This window comes from Siphateles boraxobius, unplaced genomic scaffold (assembly GCF_051911475.1).
Source record: "Siphateles boraxobius isolate OS27281-9 unplaced genomic scaffold, OSU_SipBor_1 118, whole genome shotgun sequence".
Taxonomy (NCBI): domain Eukaryota; kingdom Metazoa; phylum Chordata; class Actinopteri; order Cypriniformes; family Leuciscidae; genus Siphateles; species Siphateles boraxobius.
The window spans coordinates 178,666-203,191 of record NW_027508720.1 but is presented as its reverse complement, the minus strand read 5'-3'; the positions used below and the strand labels follow the sequence as shown (position 1 = coordinate 203,191).

The following is a 24,526-nucleotide window of genomic DNA, read 5'->3' as shown; positions in this document are numbered from 1 at the left end:
ACTAATGCTGAGGTTCAGGGACTATTTATTGCTAAAAATGATATTGTACCATGGTAAGTTTTTGTCTCTAGCTGAGAATGACATTTTAATATTTGACCAGTACTGTATGTTTAAAGTTAAACTGCAGAATATGCATCATATCTGATGTTTCTGTCTCTGTTTTCCCGCAGCTCTTTCGTGAAGTGAGGATTATGAAGGTCTTAAATCATCCTAATATAGGTAAGACATCATTCTCATCATTCAAGATCACTTCATCATATTCTGCTCTTTTTTGTGTCAAATTCTCTCGTTTCTTGCATCAAAACCAGGAAATAATTTCAGTCATCATTTGTCCCTTACAATGAAATAAACTGCCTTTTGAAATGCTTACCTCAGTTATGATTGGCTGACATATTTGCACATGTAATGCAAAATTCAAATGCAAAATACTTTAAATGTTTTTTTTCTGCCTATGTTACATTAGAAGTATTTAAAAAATCATATAAATGCATTTAAAAAATAATGTATCACATTAAAGTGAATCGTTTAGGTTTTAAAAATGGCCTTTGTATTGATGTCTTTTTTTAAATTTTTTAAATTTTTTAATTTATTATTGAACATTAATTTACAAAACACAATTTACAAAATCTCTCGTTGGGAGACTCATGTGCAGAACATAGTTAAACCACAGTTAAATAAAACAAGTTTCTATAAAGAAAATAAATACTAATAAATATAAAATAAAATAAATTAAGCAAAGGCATAGTCCATAAGGCATGTCAAAGTTATTCACATACACATATTGTCCTCAGTCTTCATATATTCTTAAAATAAAGTTACATGGAAGCTTTACAAATTATAATGACAAATATTCTGAGACATCTTCACAAAGAGAGAAAATGTTATCACTGGAGTCTTTCCCTGTGTATTGATGTCAACCCAAAGCAGTGTTATTTTAGTAGATTCATTTGCTATTATGGTATTTATTAATATTTTGGATTAGCATTTTGCATTTTAAGTTAAGGTGGATTTTTAGTGATTTTGTAATTTTATTGTTTAAAAAAAACTATTTCTATTCAGCTTTAATTTGAATGGTTTTAGTTTCAGTTAAAGGGGCAGTTCTCCTGAAAATAACAGTTCTGTCACGATTTACTCGCTCTCATGCCATTCCTAAACCATACGACTTTTAGTTGTGTTGACACAATCAACACAAAGATGATTGTGTTTCATCTTTGAAATGAAACTCTATTCATCTCTATTCACCTATTCAACACTCATAAAGAGATGGTCAAATGAATCCATATGAATCGAATCCATATAATCCAAATCTTTTGAAGATACACTTTATATGATGAACACATTTAATTTAGTCTTAGAGCCGATCAGATGCAGTAACCGGAAGCTCAAGCATGTTTGCTCACTGGCTCATCATATACACTTATATTAAACCGCTCGATTCATATGGATTTATGTTATTTTCCCTTTAACACTATCAATACTTGTGTGAGGCCCCAAAATGACCTTCATAACACGTGTTCGGTGTTACACTACTAACTGGAAATGATGTCTTCCATCATGTGTGTGTCTTGCTTTAATTCCCAGCTCAGTTTCTTACATGACATGGCACTTTCCCTCTCTTCCTCTGATAACTGGATTATTTATCCTCCTAATGGAAGGGGATCACAGGATGTCTGACCAGCTCAGCTCTTCTGTGCCTCTCTTAACATCACCAGACTGTGTGTTCACTTCGCTATCGATCCCCGTGACTGGCTGTTTCTGCTGCCGCCCCGCATGCGTGTCAGTGCTGACTTCTGATTGGCTGAGACTGAGCTGGATTGTAGATTTATCAAACTAAAAGCTGTGATTACACACCTATCCCTGCAACTCTCCTAATACACACGCACACGTCTGCTCTTCACACACAGTGATGCATCACTATGAAGTGGAAAGAAACTGTGTGACGTCGTGTGTGTTAGCATATCTCCATAACAAGCGTCCCTGGCGTGTGGTTTTTCCGTGTCAGAGATGAGCTCCTGAGAGAGTTCAAGCACTGATCTGTGTCTTAAAAACTAGTTTGACCCACTAACGGTTATATAAGAGGTAATCACTCCTACTTTTCCACTTCATATTAGACCAGACTACCTTTTTAAGTTACTGACGTCAAAACGTTTAAACCAGTCAAAATCACATTCAATAAAGACTACAGATTCAATTTCATTTAAGATTTATTTTCCCCTGGAATTTAAGATTCCTCAAACTTGATACGTTATGAAAAATATTAATTAAAAACATAAACAACATTTCCCAAATGAAAAAGCTGAACAGGAAGTGATGTACTATTTTCACACGTAAGCGTAGATAGTCATTAGCTTAGCAACATGCTAATGCCGAGATCATGCAATCTTTTTGAGTTGAGATTATATTAAAATGAATCAGAAATGCTGTTCGTTTCAGAAAATTGTTCTAATGTTTATAAATGTTCAGACAACATATTTACATTGTGTGAAATATTCAGTTGACTTTGAAATGTTTGAGTCTAAAATATGAATCCCTCTCTATATCTGCCTCTTTCAGTTAAGTTATTTGAAGTCATTGAAACAGAGAAGACGCTTTATTTAATAATGGAGTATGCAAGTGGAGGTGAGTTTGATGGACAGGCGGGATACATATTTAATATATGACTCGTGTCACACACACATCTCTGAATGTCTCTGTTTATGTCAGGTGAAGTGTTTGACTACTTAGTTGCTCATGGGAGGATGAAGGAAAAGGAAGCCAGAGCAAAGTTTCGGCAGGTGAGACACGTCTCCGTCTTATCAATGATACAACACTGTAAAATATTAAGATTACAAGGTATGTTTGTTCAAATAACAGATTTTTTTTATAATTCTGTCTAGTTCAAATATTAATAAATATTTGTATGTACAAACTTTACGGATGTGGCAATTTTATTTTACATTTTATTTCCTACACTGACTAGGGTTTGTTGTAGTAGTGTTGGCATACTACCTTAAAATGGTCAAAATAAATGTACATTTTTGATTTACATAAAAATATAATAAAGAAATAAACTATAACTAGTTACATTTACAGGTAAAGGTACTAATATATATTGAATAAGTTCTAGTGTCAAATCAATTGTTACCAGTAAAATTGAAGGGATATTAGTTACTAGCAAAAGTTACTAGAAACCAAAACTAAGTAAATTAAAAAATACTAATTACCTTTAAATAGTAATAAATATGCTATATTTTTGATAACTATGTACAATTATCAAGAAAATCTCAATGCATATTTTTGGGCAGTTAAGTTTGGTAAAGTGTTATTTAACACATTTAACTTCCAATAATTTTTTTCTTGAATTCTTTCAAAATATCTGTTTCAGTGAATCAATGTTTCAATGAATACAATTTTCACCAAAATCCCTACATGTTAATTGTGCATACTCCATGATATTTTAGTACAAATACATGTGGGTAAATATTGCTGTATATTAATATGTATTATGTTGGTTTACATAAAATTAATTCGATTAAGTCATTTTATTTTAACAGTATTTATTGCATTCTGATTCTGATTAACATTGGCTATTTGGTTGAAAAATGATTGCTATGATGACTCCTAAAACCTCTATTTGAGGTAAAAAGACATGTATAGAATATCAGATGTAGTATTTGGCATTATGGCACCTTAAAAAAGAAACTGATATCCTGATCAGTAAATACAGATCTGGCCTGTTATGACCCGTAATGAACGCTTCAGTGTAGCAGTGCAGAAACACAAGCACACCCTCTAGTGGATCAGCGTCAGTGAAGCGTTCGTCAGGTCTCGGATCAGCTGCTCCTGTGATGAGAACTGGAAACGAACAGACAGCGTGAGTGTAATTAAACCCCTGCTGCCGGACAGTGATTAACTGGCCATTTTCAGTCAGGCTCTGCTCATGAAGCCAAACAAAAGCCCCGGGCTCCAGTCTCTGCTTTTTACACTGCAGGATGTGGTTAGTGAGAATATAAGACTCTCTCTCTCTCTCTCTCTCTTTATATCTGTCTCTCTCTCAACTACAGTGACATAAAGGCATGTTGTGGCGTTTTCACACCGTATCATTGGGAGTGTTGTGGCGTTTTCACACCGTATCATTGGGAGTGTTAGGGCGTTTTCACACCTATAGATTGTTTGTTTTGTTCCTAAACAGGGATTTAATTTGCTACACAAGGCAACCTTTCAAAGCGTACCAAAATGTATTTATGCAAGTCACATGGGAGTACAACTGTCCTGTTATTGGTCAGAGTTTCCTCTGTGTCATCCATCTAGATGATTGCTTATTGCTTATCATGAACTTATTGTGGCTTTATCTGTAACTGTCGAGACACATGCAAACAATATACTAATGCAGACGTCATTCCCACTGTTACATTATATACTCACAGAATCAGACACTACTGCTATTTATACAGCACATTTCCCGTTATGAATTATAATACCATTTGGTTTGTTGGTCCGTTGGGCTTTCACACCTCAAGCAAACCGTCCCAGAGTTTGTTTGCAATTGGGCCGAGACAACCAGGCGGTGTATAGGAGTGATTGTTTTTGTGCGGATCCGAGTGCGATTGCCATGTTCACATATGCCGAAACGAACCGAAGCAAGGGAGAAAACGCACCAGCTTCAGAAACAAACGCTCAGGTGTGAAAGATCCCTCAGTTTCTGAATCTGACACAGTTTCTTCATTAGTTCGGTTGGTTTAGGCATAACTCGCTCCAAAACAATCGGTCTGAGATCGAGGCAGTCCTGGTCCTCATGAAAATGAACTCAGGAGCGGTTCGCTTGTGATGAGAAAGTCCGACCCAACGGACCAACAACAAACTAAGCTGTATCACAGCAGTGATGGGTCATCACTTACGTTTTGTGAAAGAAACGCAGTGTTTGTTTTGCTAAATGAATCATGGGTTGATCTCGATCTAAGACGAGGTAAAATGCCTATTTGAAATTTGGCGCACAAATATACAGACGAATGCTTAATTCTTGCTCAAAATGATAACGACAGCTACAAAGAAAGCCACAATTAGCCGGCGGAGCAAGTTGTCTATCTGTCCCATTGGTGAACTCGACCAATGAGAGGACAGCTTACTCGCTCTTGACTTGTATTTTGGTCCATTTAGAAATGCTGCCATGTGAAAGTGAACCAAACCAGGAAGAAATTGCAACATTGTAACAATTTAAATTCCTGTTTCAGAACAAAAGCAATCGATCTACAGGTGAGAAACGCCATGTCCGTCCAGCATGTGTACAATTTAGAGACTTTCTCAGCTTTAATTTGCTGATAAAAAGGCCTGGTTGGTGGAATGATGCATTGATTGCCATGCTAATGTGACTTTGTGTGTGTGTGTGTGTGTGTGTGTGTGTGTGTGTGTGTGTGTGTGTGTGTGTGTGTGTGTGTGTGTGTGTGTGTGTGTGTGTGTGTGTGTGTGTGTGTGTGTGTGTGTGTGTGTGTGTGCCTACAGATCGTGTCCGCAGTGCAATATTGCCACCAGAAGAGAATAGTCCACAGGGATCTCAAGGTGAGACTCGCTCAAAGAGGTTTAAGCCTGTGGTGTAGATCTGGTCACCTTGGAGGATTTGTGTTTCATTGATTTCTAATGTTCGTAAACAATGCTGTCGTCTTTCCGTCTCTCTCTGTAAGGCTGAAAACCTGCTGCTAGACGCAGACATGAATATAAAGATCGCAGACTTCGGCTTCAGTAACGAGTTCACGATCGGGAGTAAGTTGGACACGTTCTGCGGCAGTCCTCCGTACGCGGCTCCCGAACTCTTCCAGGGCAAGAAGTACGACGGGCCCGAGGTGGACGTCTGGAGTCTAGGGGTGATCCTCTACACGCTGGTCAGCGGGTCACTTCCCTTCGACGGACAGAACCTGAAGGTCATTTCCTGTTTCATTCAAGGTCACTCAAGGCCTGTTGCCTACAAGCACATACTGTTCATCGTCCTTACTCTGAGTGTTGGTCCACACAGGAGCTGCGAGAGCGAGTGTTGCGAGGGAAGTATCGGATACCCTTCTACATGTCCACAGACTGTGAAAATCTTCTGAAGAAACTCTTGGTGCTTAATCCAGGCAAACGGGGAAGTCTAGAGGTGAGACTGCTCTACATACGTTTTTAAGTTTTTAAAAGAAAAAAACGTATTTGTTGAACACAAAAGGAGATGTTTTACAGAACGTTCTCACTGCTCTTTACCTGAAAGCATACTGTGAACAGGGCAACTGTAAACCAAAAAGCACCATAAAGGTTTCATAAAAGTTGTCCGTAAGACAATGCCGAGTCTTATGAATCCTGTGATGGCTCCCCTTCTGTTGTAACTCTCAAATCTCATTCATGCTTGTAATCAATAAACCTGGCTAGTCTTGTTTAGAAATTACTTCAGTAAGAAAACTCTAGATAGCATGAGCTGACCGGTCTTCGGTATTAAAGAGTTTCTTGGGACCTCCCCAGCTCCACCTGTCTAAATCTGCTACTGAGGATATTACGTGCCTTGTTGTGCACAGCATACTAAAATAATACAATTGGGATACTAGATACTAGAATTACTTACTTTGATACAATACTTTGAAAAATTTTACATTCAGTTTTGTTTTTTAAACATAGCCACAGCATAAATGGCCAAAAATGTAACGGTATCTTACTTGTGACCATAGTCAAAGTATTTTCTTATCAACTGAAACTCTTCTGTCTGAGATTCATCAGGCCTGGTAGTACTGAGTTGGAAATGCAATTAATAATTGCATTATTAATTAATTAATTATTTTATGTATTTATTATGGATACATTGCTATTGTAGTACAACCCCACTGTAAATGTTTCATAATTGGTATATTAATAATTTCATTACTTATCCCTTAATTTCATCAATTCCTTTCATAGGTGCTTAGTAAAAAAGCCTAACCTAGGAAAGAATAAACAAATGTATAAACCAAAAGTGCTGCAAATGAGCTGTAAGCATATATACAAAGCATCTGCTGCTCAATGCTGTGCAGTAATATTAGGACTGACATTCAGTTACAGTACATTGACAGTTACAACATATTACAACATTAATCATACATAACATACAATTACAACATTAATCGGAAAACCTGCCTTTCTTTCTGATGTTTGCCTTTTTATCAAAGTATGCATTTAAAGGCTGTCTTCTGTTCTTTTAGCATCATTATATCATTATTAAGAATTAAAAAATGTTTGATTCAAATGCGAATGTGTCATTTAACGTCTGCCAATCTCACACAGCAAATCATGAAGGATCGCTGGATGAATGTCAGTCACGAGGAAGAGGAACTGAAGCCGTATACAGAACCTGAGCCAGACTTCAGCGACACCAAACGCATAGGTCTGCACCTTCCCGGGTCTCCTGATCTCCTGCTCGTGCATTTGTTTTCATAATGGTCACAACTAAAAATCTCTGGGTCATACACTACATGGCAAAAACATTTTGAGTAACAAGAATTTCTGTGTGGATCCTCACATCTCTTTCAGAACTGATGATCACTATGGGTTTCCCTAAAGAGGAGATCACAGAGGCATTAGTGGGGCAGAAGTATGATGAGGTCATGGCCACGTATCTTCTGCTGGGCAGGAAACCTCCAGAGGCAAGTCATGTGACTGATTCACTCATATACCCTGTGCATGGGATTTTACCATCAGTCTACGTTTACATGCAACCAAATAATCCGTTAGTAACCGGATTGACGGCTCAATAGGACTGAAGAGCCTTCATGTAAACACTAATTGATCCGTCTGAGCTCGATCTGAATGAGATTTTGATGGGATTGAACTTGTTCCTGTTGAATAGTTGAAGTGTCATAAATGAGTGTCCCGTCATTCGTAAATCCTCCTTTCACTGCGTCTGTGAAGCGCAGCAGGAGAACGTCCTCCAGTCCTGGTTTCAGACTCTCAAGTCAAGTATCCTCATTTATATAGCGCTTTTAACAATGTAGATTGTTTCAAAGCAGCTTTACAGAGATAAACATATAATTTAAGGTAACAGAGATTGGTTTGGTTTTATAGTGGTTCTTGAATAATGTTTTTTTTTTTTTCTCTCATCCACAGACGACTGGTTTTGGGCATTTTTACTCCGTGATAAATATAAGCAGCGGCACAACTGTTCATATGCTCAATGTCTCCAAATTATGACCAGATAAGGATATTAAGCCTGCTGTTTAAAACAAATAAAGGACCAATGTTGGAGAATGGTTATTATGCTCAAAGAGCGGGAAACGTCTACGGTTACGTATGTAACCCTCGTTCCCTGAGTAGGGAACGGAGACGTTACGTCGGATGACGACGAATGGGGTTTCGCTTAGAAAGCCTATCAACTTCGAGTATTACAAAACGAGCCAATGGCAAAGAAATGCCATGGGTCTGCGGAATTTGCATGGCGTAACTCCGCCCCACCTCGTGGGTATAAAAGGAGGAAGCCGGCAGCAAGCAGATATGTTTCTTCGCTGAGGAGCCAAGACTGAGCTCAGGCGATCCCCGCGGTACAGCGGAAAGTGGCAGGCAGACGTAACGTCTCCGTTCCCTACTCAGGGAATGAGGGTTACATACGTAACCGTAGACGTTCCCTTTCGTTGTCACTCCGAGTTACGTCGGATGACGACGAATGGGGTTACCAGTCTAATCACGCCACCTTCTCAGCTGTCTTCCAGTGCCCTGCGTAAATCGAGATCCCTGTCAGCCTGGACAAAGGACTCCATATAACACAGGAATACCAAGGTACACTGGGAAGCATATCCCAAGCTTAGGGGAAGTATGCAATTAATGCCAACCCGGAGGGGGGGGACTTAGAGAATACACATATGACCCGAAGGAAGCATATGGAAAACACTGGGGTGTCCAGCCGCAGGTGGAATATTTCAACCCCAGGGGTGGCAAGGTGGCTTGCCAAGGGAAAGACACACGCTCAGAGAGGCTTACAGTGGAAATACACATGTGGGGGTCGCTCAGAGGAGGGACCATGCACACGGGAGGCACCTAGCCGACGCACAGGCAATAGACACTGGCGCCGACGTCAGGAGTGCTGGAGGAGCTCAGGGCTTTCGGAGAAGCTCACCTGAGGAAAATATCGCACGTATCCAGTCCGTGGAGTGGAATGGCGAGCAAGCGAAGACACCTGAGCGGGTCCGGTACTAGCTGGTTGAAGCAAGTACACGAGAGGACACAGGCTCCACTCGGAGATTATAGAATCTGGCGAATGTGTTAGGTGTCGCCCAGCCTGCAGCTCTGCAGATGTCTGTTAGCGAGGCGCCATGCGCTAGACCCCAAGAGGACGCCACACTCCGGGTGGAGTGGGCAGTCACACCAAGGGGGCACGGTCGACCTTGCTGCTGGTAAGCCAAAGCAATGCTGTCCACTATCCAGTGAGACAACCTTTGCTTGGAGAGAGCCTTTCCCTTCAGCTTCCCACCATAACAGACAAAGAGCTGGTCTGAGGTCCTGAAACACTGCGTTCTGTCTACATAGGCGCGGAGAGCGCGTACTGGACAGAGCAGTGCCAAGGCTGGGTCTGCCTCCTCCGAGGGCAGCGCTTGCCGGTTCACCACCTGGTCCCGAAAGGGAGTGGTAGGAACCTTGGGCACATATCCAGGCCGGGGTCTCAGGATCACGTGAGAGTAAGCCGGCCCAAATTCCAGGCACGCTTCGTCAACGGAGAATGCGTGCAGGTCCCCAACCCTCTTGATGGAGGCCAGTGCAACCAGGAGCGCTGTCTTCATAGACAGGAACTTAAGCTCGACTGATTGCAGGGGCTCAAAGGGAGCACTCTTCAGGGCAGTTAGAACCACTGAGAGGTCCCAAGAGGGAACGAGAGGAGGACGAGGAGGATTTAGTCTCCTCGCTCCTCTCAGGAACCTGATGATCAGGTCGTGCTTCCCCACCGACTTACCTTCGATGAGGTCATGATGTGCGGCAATGGCGGCAACATAGACCTTCAGGGTGGAGGGAGACAGCCTTCGCTCCAGCCCCTGTTGAAGGAAGGAAAGCAAAACACTGATCGAGCATCTCCGGGGGTCTTCTCGGTGAGAAGAGCACCAGTTGACGAAGAGGTTCCACTTCAACGTATAGACGTGTCTCGTGGACGACGCTCTAGCGGAAGTGATGGTAGCCACCACCGCCGGTGGTAGGGTACTCAAACCTGCCTCGTCCCATCCAGGAGCCACACGTGGAGGTTCCAAAGATCGGGACGAGGGTGCCATAGGGTGCCCCGTCCCTGAGAAAGAAGGTTCTTCCTCAGAGGGATTGGCCAGGGAGGTGCTGTCGCGAGGAGTACTAGTTCGGGGAACCAGGTCCGGTTGGGCCAGTAAGGGGCAACCAGAATGACCTGCTCCTCGTCCTCCCTGACCTTGCGCAAAGTGTGCGCAAGAAGGCTCACTGGGGGAAACGCATACTTGCGGCCCTGCGGCCAGCTGTGCGCCAGAGCATCCGTGCCGAGCGTGCCCTCGGTCAGGGAATAGAACTGGGCGCAATGGGTCGAGTCGTGAGAGGCAAACAGATCTATCTGCGCGTCCCCAAACTGGTCCCAAATCAGCTGAACCGACTGGGGATGGAGTCGCCATTCTCCAGGGAGGGGCTGAAGCCGTGAGAGCTCGTCGGCTGCACAGTTCAGCGCTCCGGGAATGAAGATGGCTCGAAGCGACCTCAGATGCTTCTGACTCCATAGGAGGAGGTGGCGAGCGAGTTGTGACATACGGCGGGAGCATAGACCACCCTGATGGTTGATGTACGCTACAGTGGCGGTATTGTCTGAGCGGACTAGTACGTGTTGACCCCTGAGCAACGCTCGGAAGCGGTGCAGGGCAAGGCGTACTGCCAACAACTCGAGGCAATTGACATGCCATAGCCGCTGGGGTCCTGTCCAGGAGCCCGCAGCAGCATGTCCATTGCACATGGCGCCCCAGCCCGTGGTGGAGGCATCTGTTGAGACAACAACATGCCGGGAAGCTCGAGCCAGGGGGACACCGGCCCTGAGAAAATCGAGGTTCGTCCACGGGGTGAAGAACTGACGGCAGGTCGGAGTAACTGGTACTCGGAACGTGCCGTGTTGCCATGCCCACCTCGGGACTCGGTCGCGAAGCCAAAGCTGAAGCGGTCTCATATGAAGCAATCCGAGCGGCGTGACCGCGGCTGCAGATGCCATATGCCCCAGGAGCCTCTGAAAAAGTTTCAGTGGAACCGCACTCTTGCCCTCGAATTGTCTTAGGCAAGTCAGCAGTGACTGCGCGCGCTCGCTCGTAAGCTGCGCGGACATGGCGACCGAGTCGATGTCCATACCGAGAAAAGAGATCCTCTGCACGGGGCAAAGTTTGCTCTTCTCCCAGTTGACCCGAAGGCCCAGACGGGCTAGGTGCCGGAGCACTAGGTCCCTGTGTTCGCAAACCTGATCTCGAGAGTGAGCTAGGATCAGCCAGTCGTCGATATAACTCAGGATGCGAACCCCTTGCTCTCGAAGGGGAACAAGGGCCGCCTCGACGACCTTCGTGAAGATGCGAGGAGACAGGGCTAGCCCGAAAGGGAGAACCGCGTACTGGTATGCCTGCCCCTCGAAAGCAAACCGGAGGAACGGTCTGTGTCGAGGAAGAATGGAGACATGAAAGTAGGCGTCCTTCAGGTCGATCGCTGCAAACCAATCCTGGGGCCGTATGCATTCGAAAACGCGTTTGGCGGTGAGCATCTTGAACGGCATCCGGTGAAGGGAGCGGTTCAGCACGCGCAAGTCCAGGATTGGCCGTAACCCACCGGTTTTCTTGGGGACAATGAAGTAGGGGCTGTAGAAGCCGGACCTCATCTCGGCTGGAGGGACAGTCTCGATTGCACCCTTCGCCAGCAGGGTGGCAATCTCTGCTCTCATGATAGGGGCATTGCCACCAACCAAAGTGGAGCGGACTCCCCTGAAGCGGGGAGGAGACCGTGCGAACTGAATCGCATAGCCGAGCCTGATGGTACGCACGATCCAGTGGGACAGACGGGGAAGCTCTAGCCAGGCTCCCAGGAACTGAACCAACGGGATCATGCGAGCCACAGGCGTCCCCCCGGAGGGGCAGCGAAGCGGAGTAACTGGCCCAGATGTGGACGGCATAGCGGCCCGGAGAGGGGGCACAGTTAGCAACCGCGCCCTGGCAGAGGGGGCCAGGGGAGGACCAGGCTGGTCGTCCCGCGGGGGCCTGCTCTGCCAGGAGTCTGGCGACAGAGGGGGACAGCGGCGAATTGGTCCGTGGACGGCACGCCATGTCAACCACCTCTGGGACAGAGGGGGACGAGGAGAGCACGGCTTGTGGGCGGCGCTCTGTGACGTCCGAGAACTCTGTGCTCAGAGACGGGAGAAACAGCTCTTTGGAGAATAAGGATTCTTCCCCGGCCCTCCCCGGGGAAAGGAGTGGTCCTGCTACCAACTCCTGGAAAGAACTGAGTCCCATCTCTGAGGAGCCCAACTCAAGAGCGCCGCTTAACCCGGCGTGTAGCGGGGTGCGGGGCTGGAGAGGACTGTGGCGTCCGACCGCGGCCTCCAGAGCCGACCCGGGTGAACGGCGGGGTGGGAGCCGCGGGGGGGCGCCCTCCGCAGTGGGCAGACCGAGGGATCTGAGCGGACGGCGGGGCCGTCGGGACAGAATCAACCTCAGTCTGCTCCATCGCCGAGGTGCCCGTCTCACGAGCGCCGCTTAACCCGGCGTGTAGCGGGGGGCGGGGCTGGAGAGGGCTGTGGCGTCCGCCCGCGGCCCCCAGAGCCGGCCCGTGAACGGGCGGGGTGGGAGCCGCGGGAGGGCGCCTTCGGCGGTGGGCAGACGAGGGATCTGAGCGGACGGCGGGGCCGTCGGGAGAGAATCAACCTCACTCTGCTCATGGGCGGCTGAGAGCTGTTGGGCAAGCCCTCAACCGCACCGCCGAAGAGGCCGACCTGGGATATGGGAATGTCGGACAGACGGGTCCGCGCGACATCCAGCACATCAGACAGGTTCAGCCACAGACTGGTGAGCATCACCTGACCCAGGGAGCGTACGGCCACTTTCGTCGCTCAGAGAGCAAGGTCAGTGGCGGCGCGCAGCTCAGTGAAGAGCCCTGGGTCAGTCCCGCCCTCGTGCAGGTCCATGAGCATCTGGGTCAGGTGGACCAGCAGAATGACCATGGCATGCAGTGAGGCGGCTCCCAGTCCCGTGGCGCTATAGGATCTCGCCACAAGCGTAGACGAAAAACTACAGGCCACGGGCGGGTGCTTAGGATTGCGCCGAGAAGAAGCACTCTGAGGACACATAGCATCGCAACAGAGCGTTCAGCCGGGGGAACCCCAGTGTACCCATGGGCAGCGGCCCCATCGAGGGGAGGAAAGGCGGATGAGATCAGCGAGCGGTCCCGAGAAGACAAGGGGGTCTTCTTGGACTTCGAGATCTCATCATGCACGTCCGGGAAGAGAGGTATTGGGGTTTGCCGTGGACGAGGGTCGGCGGCCTTACCTAAAACCCATCGTCCCAGGAAAGCATGGTCGTCATCTCCGGATCAGACTCAGGCACAGCCGTATGCACACCGGAAGGTGGCAGCTGTGACGAGCCCTCACTTCCAGAAGACTCAAACCCACCTAGTGATGCTGCAACAGACATGGCATCTTCCTCTGTAGCTTCAACTGAAACACGCGGGCCACCAGAGGGTAGACTCGCGGGAATCAGCAGTTCACTAGCGGGCACCGTCATTGAAGAGGGGGGCTGGGGACACGGACACATAGTCGGCGCCTAGATCCAGACCGTAACCCTCAGGTCACCCTGGCCACCAGCCGAAGATCGGGGGGTGGATGAGGGGACTCTCACTCTTGCGAGTTCACCGAGTCTCGACCTATATATGACGCGATGATCACGTTCCCAGCGAGAACATGAGTCACCCACGAGCACTGTTCAAGCATGATCAAAGCCCAAACACACTAGACAGCGCTCGTGCCCATCAGAGTCCGATACCAGTCCGCTGCAACCAGAAATGCACGGGCGAGCCGGCTTTAAAAAGACGTGCCACGTGTAAGCTCTTTTAGTGAGAGAAAACTCAAGTGTTGAAGCACCCGGGGAGAAACGCACCGACTGGCAGACCACTGCAACAGATCAGCAGGAAGCACGCTCTCGCCGTAGATCGCCGTCACACCAACACTCGAGGTACTCGTTTGTAAAGCTGACAATTCAGAGATGTCTTGTGGAGAGAAGAATACACTTGGCTCCGAAGCGAAAACATATCTGCTTGCTGCCGGCTTCCTCCTTTTATACCCACGAGGTGGGGCGGAGTTACGCCATGCAAATTCCGCAGACCCATGGCATTTCTTTGCCATTGGCTCATTTTGTAATACTCGAAGTTGATAGGCTTTCTAAGCGAAACTCCATTCGTCGTCATCCGACGTAACTCGGAGGGTACAACGAAAGGGAACTGTATATTTCTGCAGTGTGCGCATGTCAAAAAATCTATTCAAAAACATCAACCCGATCACATGTTTAGCGTTCATGTAAACACTACGTTCAGATTCATCAGTCAGAATGAGTTCAGTCCGATCGATTCAAAAGTTGTGCGTGTAAACATAGTCATTGAGATTGAGTTTTAGTTTTATTTGTAATAATAATGTAACTGTAATAACTGTGTTTGCTCGTGGCAGTTTGAAGGGAGCGATTCGCTGTCCAGCACAAACCTGTGTCAAAGGTCCCGACCCAGCAGTGACCTGAACAACAGCTCCACGCAGTCTCCCTCTCACTCCAAAGTCCAGCGCAGCATCTCTGCCACGCAGAAACAGCGCCGCTTCAGCGACCACGGTACCACACACACACTCACACTGCTCGTATAACCCCACGCCTGCACTACTGTAACTAATAACTGTAACATAACCATTAATAACTGCAGCTCATTTAAAGTCAGCTCGCATCCGTTCTCCCATCCTGCAGACACTGCACTGGCTCATGCTGAGTGTATGTTTGTAACAATATTATGTACAGGTGAAACTCTGGTGCAACAGTTCATGCATTTCAGTCATTCAAATTAAAAGGTGAAACTACCATATTCAAATTTTTCAAAGTGTCCTTGGGTACTTGAAAGGCGGTATATAAATAAAACGTATTATTATTATTCTTAACACACGATCACACGCAGTATGACATCAACATTGAATAAACAAAAATAAATTCAGAAACAGTTGTTAGCTCGATTTAGATGTGAAGTCTACATATATTTAGAATGTATTTTCATAGTTCATAGTTTCAAAGTCTGAGTCAGGAAAAATGTACAACAATTAAAGCTTTACATAAAAAAAACGCTTTTTAAAAGTGAAAAGTGTTAAAATGTGTTCATATTTTCGCAAAATGTAAGTTATATTATCGCCCAGTGATATTTTCACAGTTGTATGGCCGCACATATACAGTATCCTCATGAAATGGTATACAAACTAAATAGCAAATATCAACTGCTTGATTGCTTATAAAGCTGCTAATTGTAAACTGTATTATCGCACGGTTCTCTATATAAAGTTGCATATATACCGTATTTTATCCAATGTAATACAAATGCAAACAGTAAACTCTCGTAAATCGATTATACTGCATCAGTGTTGGGGAAAGTTACTTTTAAGAGTAATGTTACAATATTGCGTTATTCCCATAAATATGTAACTAATTGTTACTTTTGTGTTACTTTTCCTCACCTGGGCTTTTTTGTTTTTTCCACAATAAAACTATTTTTGGCTAAAATAAAGGTCCTTTCACACCAACAGTGAAATGAATAAGCCTCAGGCTAAAGGGAATGCAAAGTCAGTCAATAAATGGGAAAACAAAGTAACTTTCGTTAGATATTTTGTTGTAAATGTAAAAGGTATTCATTACTAGCTACTTAAAAGTAGTCTGATTACATAACTCGCGTTACTTGTAATGCTTTACCCTCAACACGACTGTATAGCAAATCATAACTGTTTGATTTATTTAATTGCAAAATGTAACTATATTATATCACACTTTATATGCAGTTGTGTGCATGTGTATATATAAGTATACAGTATACACTGCTGTTCAAAAGTTTGGGGTCGGTAAGATTTTTAATGTTTTTAAAAGAAGTCTCTTCTGTTCACCAAGGCTGCATTTATTTGATTAAAAATACAAAACAAACCCAGTAATATTGTGAAATATTATTACAATGTAAAACAGCTGTTTTCTATGTGAATATATAGTAAAGTGTAATTTATTCCTGTGATCAAAGCTGAATTTTCAGCATCATTACTCCAGTCTTCAGTGTCACATGATCCTTCAGAAATCAGTATAATATGATGATTTGATGCTCAAGAAACATTTGTGATTATTATCACAGTTGAAAACAGTTGTGCTGCTTCATATTTTTGTACAAACCGTAATTACATTTTTTTCAGGACTCTTTGAAAGTTCAAGAGAAAAGCATTTAATTGAAAATTAAATTATAAATGTCTTTACTGTCACCTTTGATCCATTTAATGCGCTCTTTCTGAAGAAAAGTATTAATTTCTTTAAAAAAAAAAACATTTGTATTGACCCCAAACTTTTGATGTAATAGTGTCGATGCGTGGTAGTGCAAATGTCCAACTTTATCCTCATACATACAGTATACAAGCGTAGGGTGATAAGCTTGTACGCTTGTATCGTTGCAAAATGTAAACTATATTATCGCCTAGCTTTATGCAACTATAAGACATGAAGATTCTATTGTGATACTAAGATATTATTGTGGAAAAAATTAGACTTGACTTGAAAAGAACCCAAAGATGATGAGAACGGTCTATTTGTCTATCAATTTGATTCTGAGCCGACATATTTTAATTTGAAATGCTGCATGGATGTGAACGTGTGCTGTTTTCCGCAGTTGCCCCGTCCATCCCCCCCACCGTGTCGTACACCAAGCGCTCTCAGGCCAACAGCGTGGAGGGGGAGAAGAAGGAGGAGTGGGACGCGTCCCGTAAGCCGGCCTCCTCCAGCTCTAAGGCAGACGTGGCCGTGTCTCCTCTGGTGGCGCAGGAGCGCAGGAAGACCTCGGCTTCAGGGGTGAGCCCGTCATCAGCTGACACGTCCGGCCACACGCGCGCACTGTGTGATTAATGTGTGTTTGTGTTGGTGTGAGCAGAACAGCGCCGCTGGCATGACCAGGAGAAACACGTATGTGTGTGAGAGATCCAGCACAGAGCGGCACTCGGCAATCCCGAACGGCAAAGACAGCAGGTGACGCACATTTACACCAGTTAAAACTCACACTGCACCTCTGCACTCGCAGACCAATGAGATCTGAGCCTTTGGGTCATGTGTCATTCCACAAGTGGAGACTTGACTCGACTACTTTATTCTCCCCATGGGGAAATTCTTGTTGCTTATGTTTCAACATGCATACACACAAAACAACAACAATGTACATAAATATAAAAACTCAAAAAATACATTAAAAAAATAATTCATCATCATTGAGACCCACTCAGTGAAATCTACTTCAAAAAAAATAACTAAAAAAAATGAAAAAAGAAGATATGAAAAACAGTTGCAATGCAAATTCTTTATATTACTCCACTCGTGGCTTCTTCAGGAAATACCTAAATAAATAACAAAAATAAATGTTAAATCTGGCCATATTGTTTGTGAAATGTCAAGTCAAGTCACCTTTATTTATATAGCGCTTTTTACAATACAGAGTGTTTCAAAGCAGCTTTACAAAGATAACAGGAAAATAATGTTGATATAATATTGTTAAATATAAAATGAAATGTCCCCAACTAAGCAAGCCAAAAGCCAATGGCGAAGAAAGGCGACATTTAACTTATTAAATGTAAGTTAATATATATGCTTGTAGAACTGTTGAATATAAAAAAATAGGGCTTTGAAAAATAACACACTCGCTTTTGCGATTTTCTTCTTCTGTTTAACGTGTTAAAAATATTTACCAATCAACACAGCATCCATTTTCCCCCTGCCACTCAGTAAAAAATGTAACATTAAACACATTTTTAAAATAAACCGTCTTTATGTTGTTTCTACGTTCATTTGGATTCAATGGGAAAGTATTTCAACATAAAAATATATTAAAAATGATAATGTTAGATTCGATTAATTACAGAAAAATTTGTGATCAATATGATTTTTAATCAATTGACAGAACTAAAAAAGGATAATCGCAATTCCGTGGATTATTTCTATTTATATAAGCAGAGAAAATTTTACCATGTTCAAATTCATTATGCAAAATCCTGCACATTTCCCCCAAAATCAGTGCAGAAAATGCTGAAAAAGTCTTTGGTTTCATTAATCATCAAAGAAACTTGCAATTTAAGTTTGCATTTCTCTTGGTGTGAAAGGATCTGCAAAACATGTGTTTTACCCTCGAAGAACTCAACACACAAAACAGTTCTGTGGCCTTTTTGATTCTGACATCTGCAAATGTGTGTGTGTGTGTGTGTGTGTCGTCAGTTTGACGGAGATGTCGGGCTCTGCGAGTGTGTCCCCCGGTGGCTCCTCGGCCGGGGCCTCCACTCGCCCGCGCCACGTCAAGTCCATGTCCGCCTCGGGACACCCCAACAAGTCCCCGCTGCCGCCCATCGAGGACAATGCTGAGTTCAAGGGGTGAGGACACACACTTAGTGTTTCACAGACCCTGTTCATTTGAGATGCTATCATGTTTATTTATATTTCATATTTATTACATTTTCAAATCATTTTTATTTGTTGTTTGTTTTTGTCATTTTATTTCAGTTTTAGTTTTAATTATTTTAGTACATCAAGTGAAACGAAATGAAATTAGAAATGATCCCTTAGGAACTAGATGAAATAAAGTAAATTTAAGTAATTAATTCATTTTTTTATTAGTTTTTTGAGTTTTTGTTAACTATAATAACCAGTGTTGGGGTAACGCATTACATTATGTAATCAGATTACTTTTTTGATGTAACAAGTAATGCATTACATTATAATTTTACACACTTTAAAAAAAAGGGACAGCATTATTTTAACGTAGTCACGTAGACTTGGCATTCATGTGAGGAAACAGACAGAACAGTAACTAAACGCATTACTTTAAGACAATACACCCCAGATGAACTGAGTAAAGCACTTCTGACCACTAGATATCAGCATACTTCCACAGTTCATTCATTACATTAAGTATTGTATTGTAAAGTTGTATTATAAGTTTTCTGAAATGTTATGTTTATATATTTAAATTAGGTGTTGTCTAGTTAAGTTTGGTGTATGTAAGTGCTGCTATAGTGGAGAAAAAAACTAATTTTGAGTAAACAGCCTTTAAAAGATACAGTTAAAAGTGTCTTTCTACACACTAGTCTGAAAAGCCCAAAATCTCTAAATCAACACATGCTGCAACAAAACTGTGTTTGTCTGTAGTGTCTAACCTTACACTTTCAATAAAAAGAGTTGTACAGTAGATAATATAAACCGTAATGTTAAGAGATGCCAGACTATTATAATATTTTACATGCATATTTCCAAGAAAATGAAGGTGTATGTTATATAGACTATGTTGTTGAATGCATTACTGTGATAAACACTTTACTGTAGAAAAGTTAAAAACACCTGCACGTCCTGAGAGAGAGTGAGACATGTGACCCTGGACCACAAAATCCGTCACAAGGGGTAATTTTTTTAAATTCAGATGTATAAATAAGCGTTCCATTGATGTATGCATTTGTTAGGATCAGACAATATTTGGATGAGATTCAACTATTTGAAAATCTGGAATCTGAGGGTGCAAAAAAATCATAACATTGAGAAAATCTCCTTTAAAGTTGTGCATTTATGTTCGCGATTCTGCTGCATTCACTCACACACTTTTTTAAAATATATATTTACGGTAGGAAATTTAGAAAATATTTTCATGGAACATGATCTTTACTTAATATCCTAATGATTTTTGGCATAAAAGAAAAATCGATAATTTTGACCCATGCAATGTATAGTTGGCTACTGCCACAAATAAACCCGTGAGAGTTGTGACTGGTTTTGTGGTCCAGGGCCACAGATCTGAAAAAGTAATGCAAAAGTAATCTAACACATTACTTTCACTAAGTAATGTAATAGTTACTTTTTTTAGGAAGTAACACAATATTATAACGCATTTCTTTTAAAAGTAACTTTAAAGTTGAGTACATTTGGTGGGAGGACTTTCAGTTGTGCAACTCTTTGCCATTGCACATTCGCCAGTTGGATTCAGTTTCCCTTTTTAATTGAATTAGCTTAGAATTAGATTAGAATTTAGAATAGCTTTTAGTGATTTGATTGGTTGATTGTATGTTTGATCTGTTTGTCTGTCTTTTTGGATAGCTTTGTATTTTGCTGATGTACTCTTTATGTTGTAAGGTGTCCTTGAGTGCCTTGAAAGGCTAAATAAATAAAAGTTATTATTATTATTATGATTAAAGCACTGATGATAACCCTGTTCAGAGAACCAGCTGGGTTTATAGTTAACAAAAACTTGTTTACAGAATATGTATTATTACACACTCTTTGAGAAACTGAATCACAGGATGTATTTATAATTTATTAATTTAGCAGATGCTTTAATCAAACCCGACTTACAAATGAGGAATACAGCAAAAGATTCATCTTAAATTGGCAATATGAGAATTCAACATCATTCAGATCAGAATGAGACAAGCTAGAACAGAGAAGAATTAAGTAATAGTGAAAGTATAGAAAACTAAATTCTCAGCAGGATGCAGTTGAAGTCACATTGAAATCAAAACTGACAATTAATATTTTTATGAAATATAACAGTATTTATTATAAATGATTTATCCGTGCACATCCCTCTTACAACGACTACTTTAATTATGTAATAGTAACTCAAGTAATAGTTTCTGTTAAACTATTTAAAGTATTAAACGGCTGTGGTTTTGATTATTCATTATAAGTGCAGTTCCAATTGTTAGTTTGTTTTAATCACTTTAATGTGTGCGTGTGTGTGTGTGTGTGTGTGTGTGTGTGTGTGCGTGTGTGTGTATGTGTGCGTGTGTGTGTGTGTGTGCAGGGCTCCGTCCACGTCTCCGTCAGCGCACAGCATCAGCAGCATGACCCCGGACCGGACCCGCTTCCCCCGCGGCACCTCGAGCCGGAGCACCTTCCACGGGGCGCAGCTCAGAGACCGGCGCAGCGCCACCTACAACGGCCCCCCCGCCTCGCCCACGCTGTCCCACGACACCGGCGCCCTCGCACAGGCCCGGCGCGGGGCGTCCTCGGGCTTCATCGGCAAGATCACCTCGAAGTTTGTGCGGAGGTCAGTCTCCAGCTCTGTCATGAGTGTGTTTTCCCGCACAGTCTCCTGAGGCTTGTAAGAGTCAGGGTCGGACTCAACATACCGGCCTGTAGTTCAGTACCAATGAAAAACTCCAACACGGGTCAACCATGATCCTGAATCCAGGAATCAGTGAATCAATGGTCCTGTGTGAAGCAGCTGCTTTAAAACAATCTATATTGTTACATCGACATGTTTCTACGGTGGCCCTGAACGGACAAACGCGTTTCGTCACTATGTTGTTCTTCATGCAAAGAAGCCATAGCTAACAAGCGACGAACAAGTAACAATAATATTTACAGTAACATATCATTTTACTGAATAATTAAATAAACCTAATTTCTTAATTTATCTTTGTAAAGAAACCTCTTTGATTTACTGGCTACTCTCTGCTGTCTCTTTTCCTGTCGGCCACCGTAACTTCTGTTGGGTGCAATTCGTAAACTCACCACTATAAAAATCACACACTGCACCTTTAAAGTGTCCATTTCCATATTTCTGTTGATTTGCCAGTGCTTCTACCAGACATCAAAAGGAGGATGTTATCGCATGTTAAGATGGATTAACATTCACATCTCAACATTTAAAATATGAAAAAACATTGATCTAATATAAGAAAAATTGGCTTTGATGAGTGTATAAAAAGAAGTTACTTGCTTAAAGGGTTAGTTCGCCCATTTAAGACATGAAGTTGTATGCAATCCTTCCCAGCACTATAGTGCATACACACTGACCCACTCTGTTGTCACCTCCCTGGTCACAGTTTTGGCCACTGGAAGTTTTTCAATAAAGTACTCCCGGTTATTTTCCGGGGCCACAAAACTGTGCGTTTTTACGTGAAAAAATTATTTGCGTTTCAAACCTTGATTAATTTAACACACAAAAAACACGCCGGTCAAAATTCATACCTCAGTTTTAATCGGCACTATTTTCTTTCCATTTCTATCAATCCGCGCTGGTGTCAACGTCAACAGTGCGCACGTTCCGATCAGCTGTTGATAGCGCGACTCGCTGACAACATGTCTGACTGCGAAACTTCTGATGATGAAACCAATGTTAGCACAATGTCAGACGGAACAGATGAGGATGAAAGGAATTTTAGTACAACGCCAAAGGGATACCTTTATGAACCGGAGTATACCGATGCCGAACTTCAACAGATGGAGATAGAATTGTGTGTGTGTTCAATAAAATAGTTTCTCAGCAAATTGTACCTATATCCCTATATACTGTTTTTATATTAGACATCTTTTCACGTGTTTTCCACTGGAGTCTAAACATCAGGTTGTTTAACAGTACAGTTTAGAAATGGGATCATAAAGTTAGTAAATAGAGCTTACCCGTGGTACTGGTACAGCAAAACTCTTTAATTTTCCTTTTCCTCCTTGGTTGGAGATGTAATCGTCTACGCTGAAGTGAGCACTACACACACGAAAATCCTTTATTCTGGATATTTTAGCTCCCGCAGAGTAGCCGATGGCAACCAGCCAAAGCTGTCTCGTAGCTATATCCGAAACAGGAAAACGATGGAATCTGAACGGTGATCCCGGCACATCCTTGTGGTCACAGCCTGGAAATTTACAAGTTCGCACCATCGTTCATTTTCTACTTTTTACGTCGTTTCGTAATCGATTGTGTAAACACTATGGGACAGCTGATGGGAACGTGCGCACTGTTGACATTGACAGCAGCGCGGATTGATAGAAATGGAAAGAAAATAGTGCCGATTAAAACTGAGGTATGAATTTTGACCGGCGTGTTTTTTGTGTGTTAAATTAATCAAGCTGTGAAACGCAAATAATTTTTTCACGTAAAAACGCACAGCTTTGTGGCCCCGGAAACTAACCGGGAGTACTTTATTGAAAAACTTCCAGTGGCCAGAACTCTGACACAGGGAGGTGACTACAGAGTGGGTCAGTGTGTATGCACTATAGTGCTGGGAAGGATTCCATACAACTTCCTGTCTTAAATGGGCGAACTAACCCTTTAAAGAACAGCAACATGAGTTGTGGTTCATAATGTTCTTAAATGTGCACATTAAGAACAACCCAAAACCATATTAATTTTGACAATATTCTGAGGTCCTTATTATTTTCTGTGGTACTTCTGCTGTTGACAAAGATGATGACAAATATTTTACTAAGAGAAACTAGATATGTCAATAGATTACAATCAAATAAAATGGTAAAATAAAAAGTATATACAATGTTTTGTTTTTAAAGAAAGTGATATGCATTAGGATGCATTAAATTGATCAAAAACTAAAGTAAATACTTTTACATTGTTAAAAAAAGATTTTTATTTCAAATAAATGCTGTTCTTTTCAGCTTTCTGTTCATTGAAGAATCCTGAAAAAAATATCATGATTTCTACAGCAAAATGAAAAATAACTCTAGAGACGAGCATTGTGATAAATAAATGCACTGTATTACATATTCATTACATATTTTTAACTCATTGTCTTCAATATTTAATATATCACAAGTTTTTATGATAGCCAGCGTTCAAATGTTTATATTTCAAAAATTGAATGGAAACATATGTCATTTAAAAGTGATGATTATAACATCATCATTATTATTATTACTATAAAACTGCCTTATGTGCAATTTAAATGTTTGTAAACAAATTAGTTTTTCTTTTCTTAAAAAATGGATGTACTATAACTGATATACATCCAAAAGAATTGATATCAAGTCAAAATTTTATCAAAAATTAGAATTGAATCGAATCGTGACATTTGTGTCAATGCCCAGCCCTGCTGCAGTGTGTGTGTGGAGGAGAGAGAGCCGGGTGGCCTGACACACACACACACACACACACACACACACACACACACACACACACACACACACACACACACACACACACACACACACACACACACACACACACAGTGCTGAGCATGCAGTGACTCTGAGATTGCAGCAGTCAGTGAAGGACACTGGGTAAAGTGAGCTGGATCTTTTTCAGGTGTCGTGGGTAAACCTCTCTCTCAGAGTCAGTCTGCAGTTACACACTCAGGTGATTCATAAATGCAGTGTTACTACAGATGAATGAATCTTCCATAATATGAATGTTCAGTTTGATTCACTGCTCCTCAGGTGTCAGGGCTGAGTCAGTGGGCTTGGGTTCGGTCTGATACGCTGTGTGTGTGTTTGTGTTGTAGAGCTCTGTCTTTCAGAACGGGGAGGTAGGGCTCAATGCTTTGACCTTTTCCCCTCAGACTTACACATGAAACCGTGTCCTCACCCCT

The 24,526-nt window shown here is 42.6% G+C and overlaps 1 protein-coding gene across 2 annotated transcripts in view; it reads left to right on the top strand.

Moving 5' to 3' along the window:
- The window catches only part of mark1 (MAP/microtubule affinity-regulating kinase 1), a 60,522-nt gene that overhangs the window by 26,129 nt on the left and 9,867 nt on the right, over positions 1–24,526 (top strand). For both annotated transcript variants that reach the window (XM_077202054.1, XM_077202059.1), the window contains exons 4-16: positions 171–219; positions 2,554–2,619; positions 2,704–2,774; positions 5,479–5,535; positions 5,658–5,894; positions 5,987–6,106; positions 7,255–7,354; positions 7,501–7,613; positions 14,636–14,789; positions 16,852–17,030; positions 17,110–17,204; positions 18,438–18,590; positions 21,007–21,252. In XM_077202054.1, coding sequence (XP_077058169.1) covers positions 171–219; positions 2,554–2,619; positions 2,704–2,774; positions 5,479–5,535; positions 5,658–5,894; positions 5,987–6,106; positions 7,255–7,354; positions 7,501–7,613; positions 14,636–14,789; positions 16,852–17,030; positions 17,110–17,204; positions 18,438–18,590; positions 21,007–21,252 — 1,640 coding nt within the window. The remainder of the gene's footprint in view (positions 1–170; positions 220–2,553; positions 2,620–2,703; positions 2,775–5,478; positions 5,536–5,657; positions 5,895–5,986; positions 6,107–7,254; positions 7,355–7,500; positions 7,614–14,635; positions 14,790–16,851; positions 17,031–17,109; positions 17,205–18,437; positions 18,591–21,006; positions 21,253–24,526) is intronic.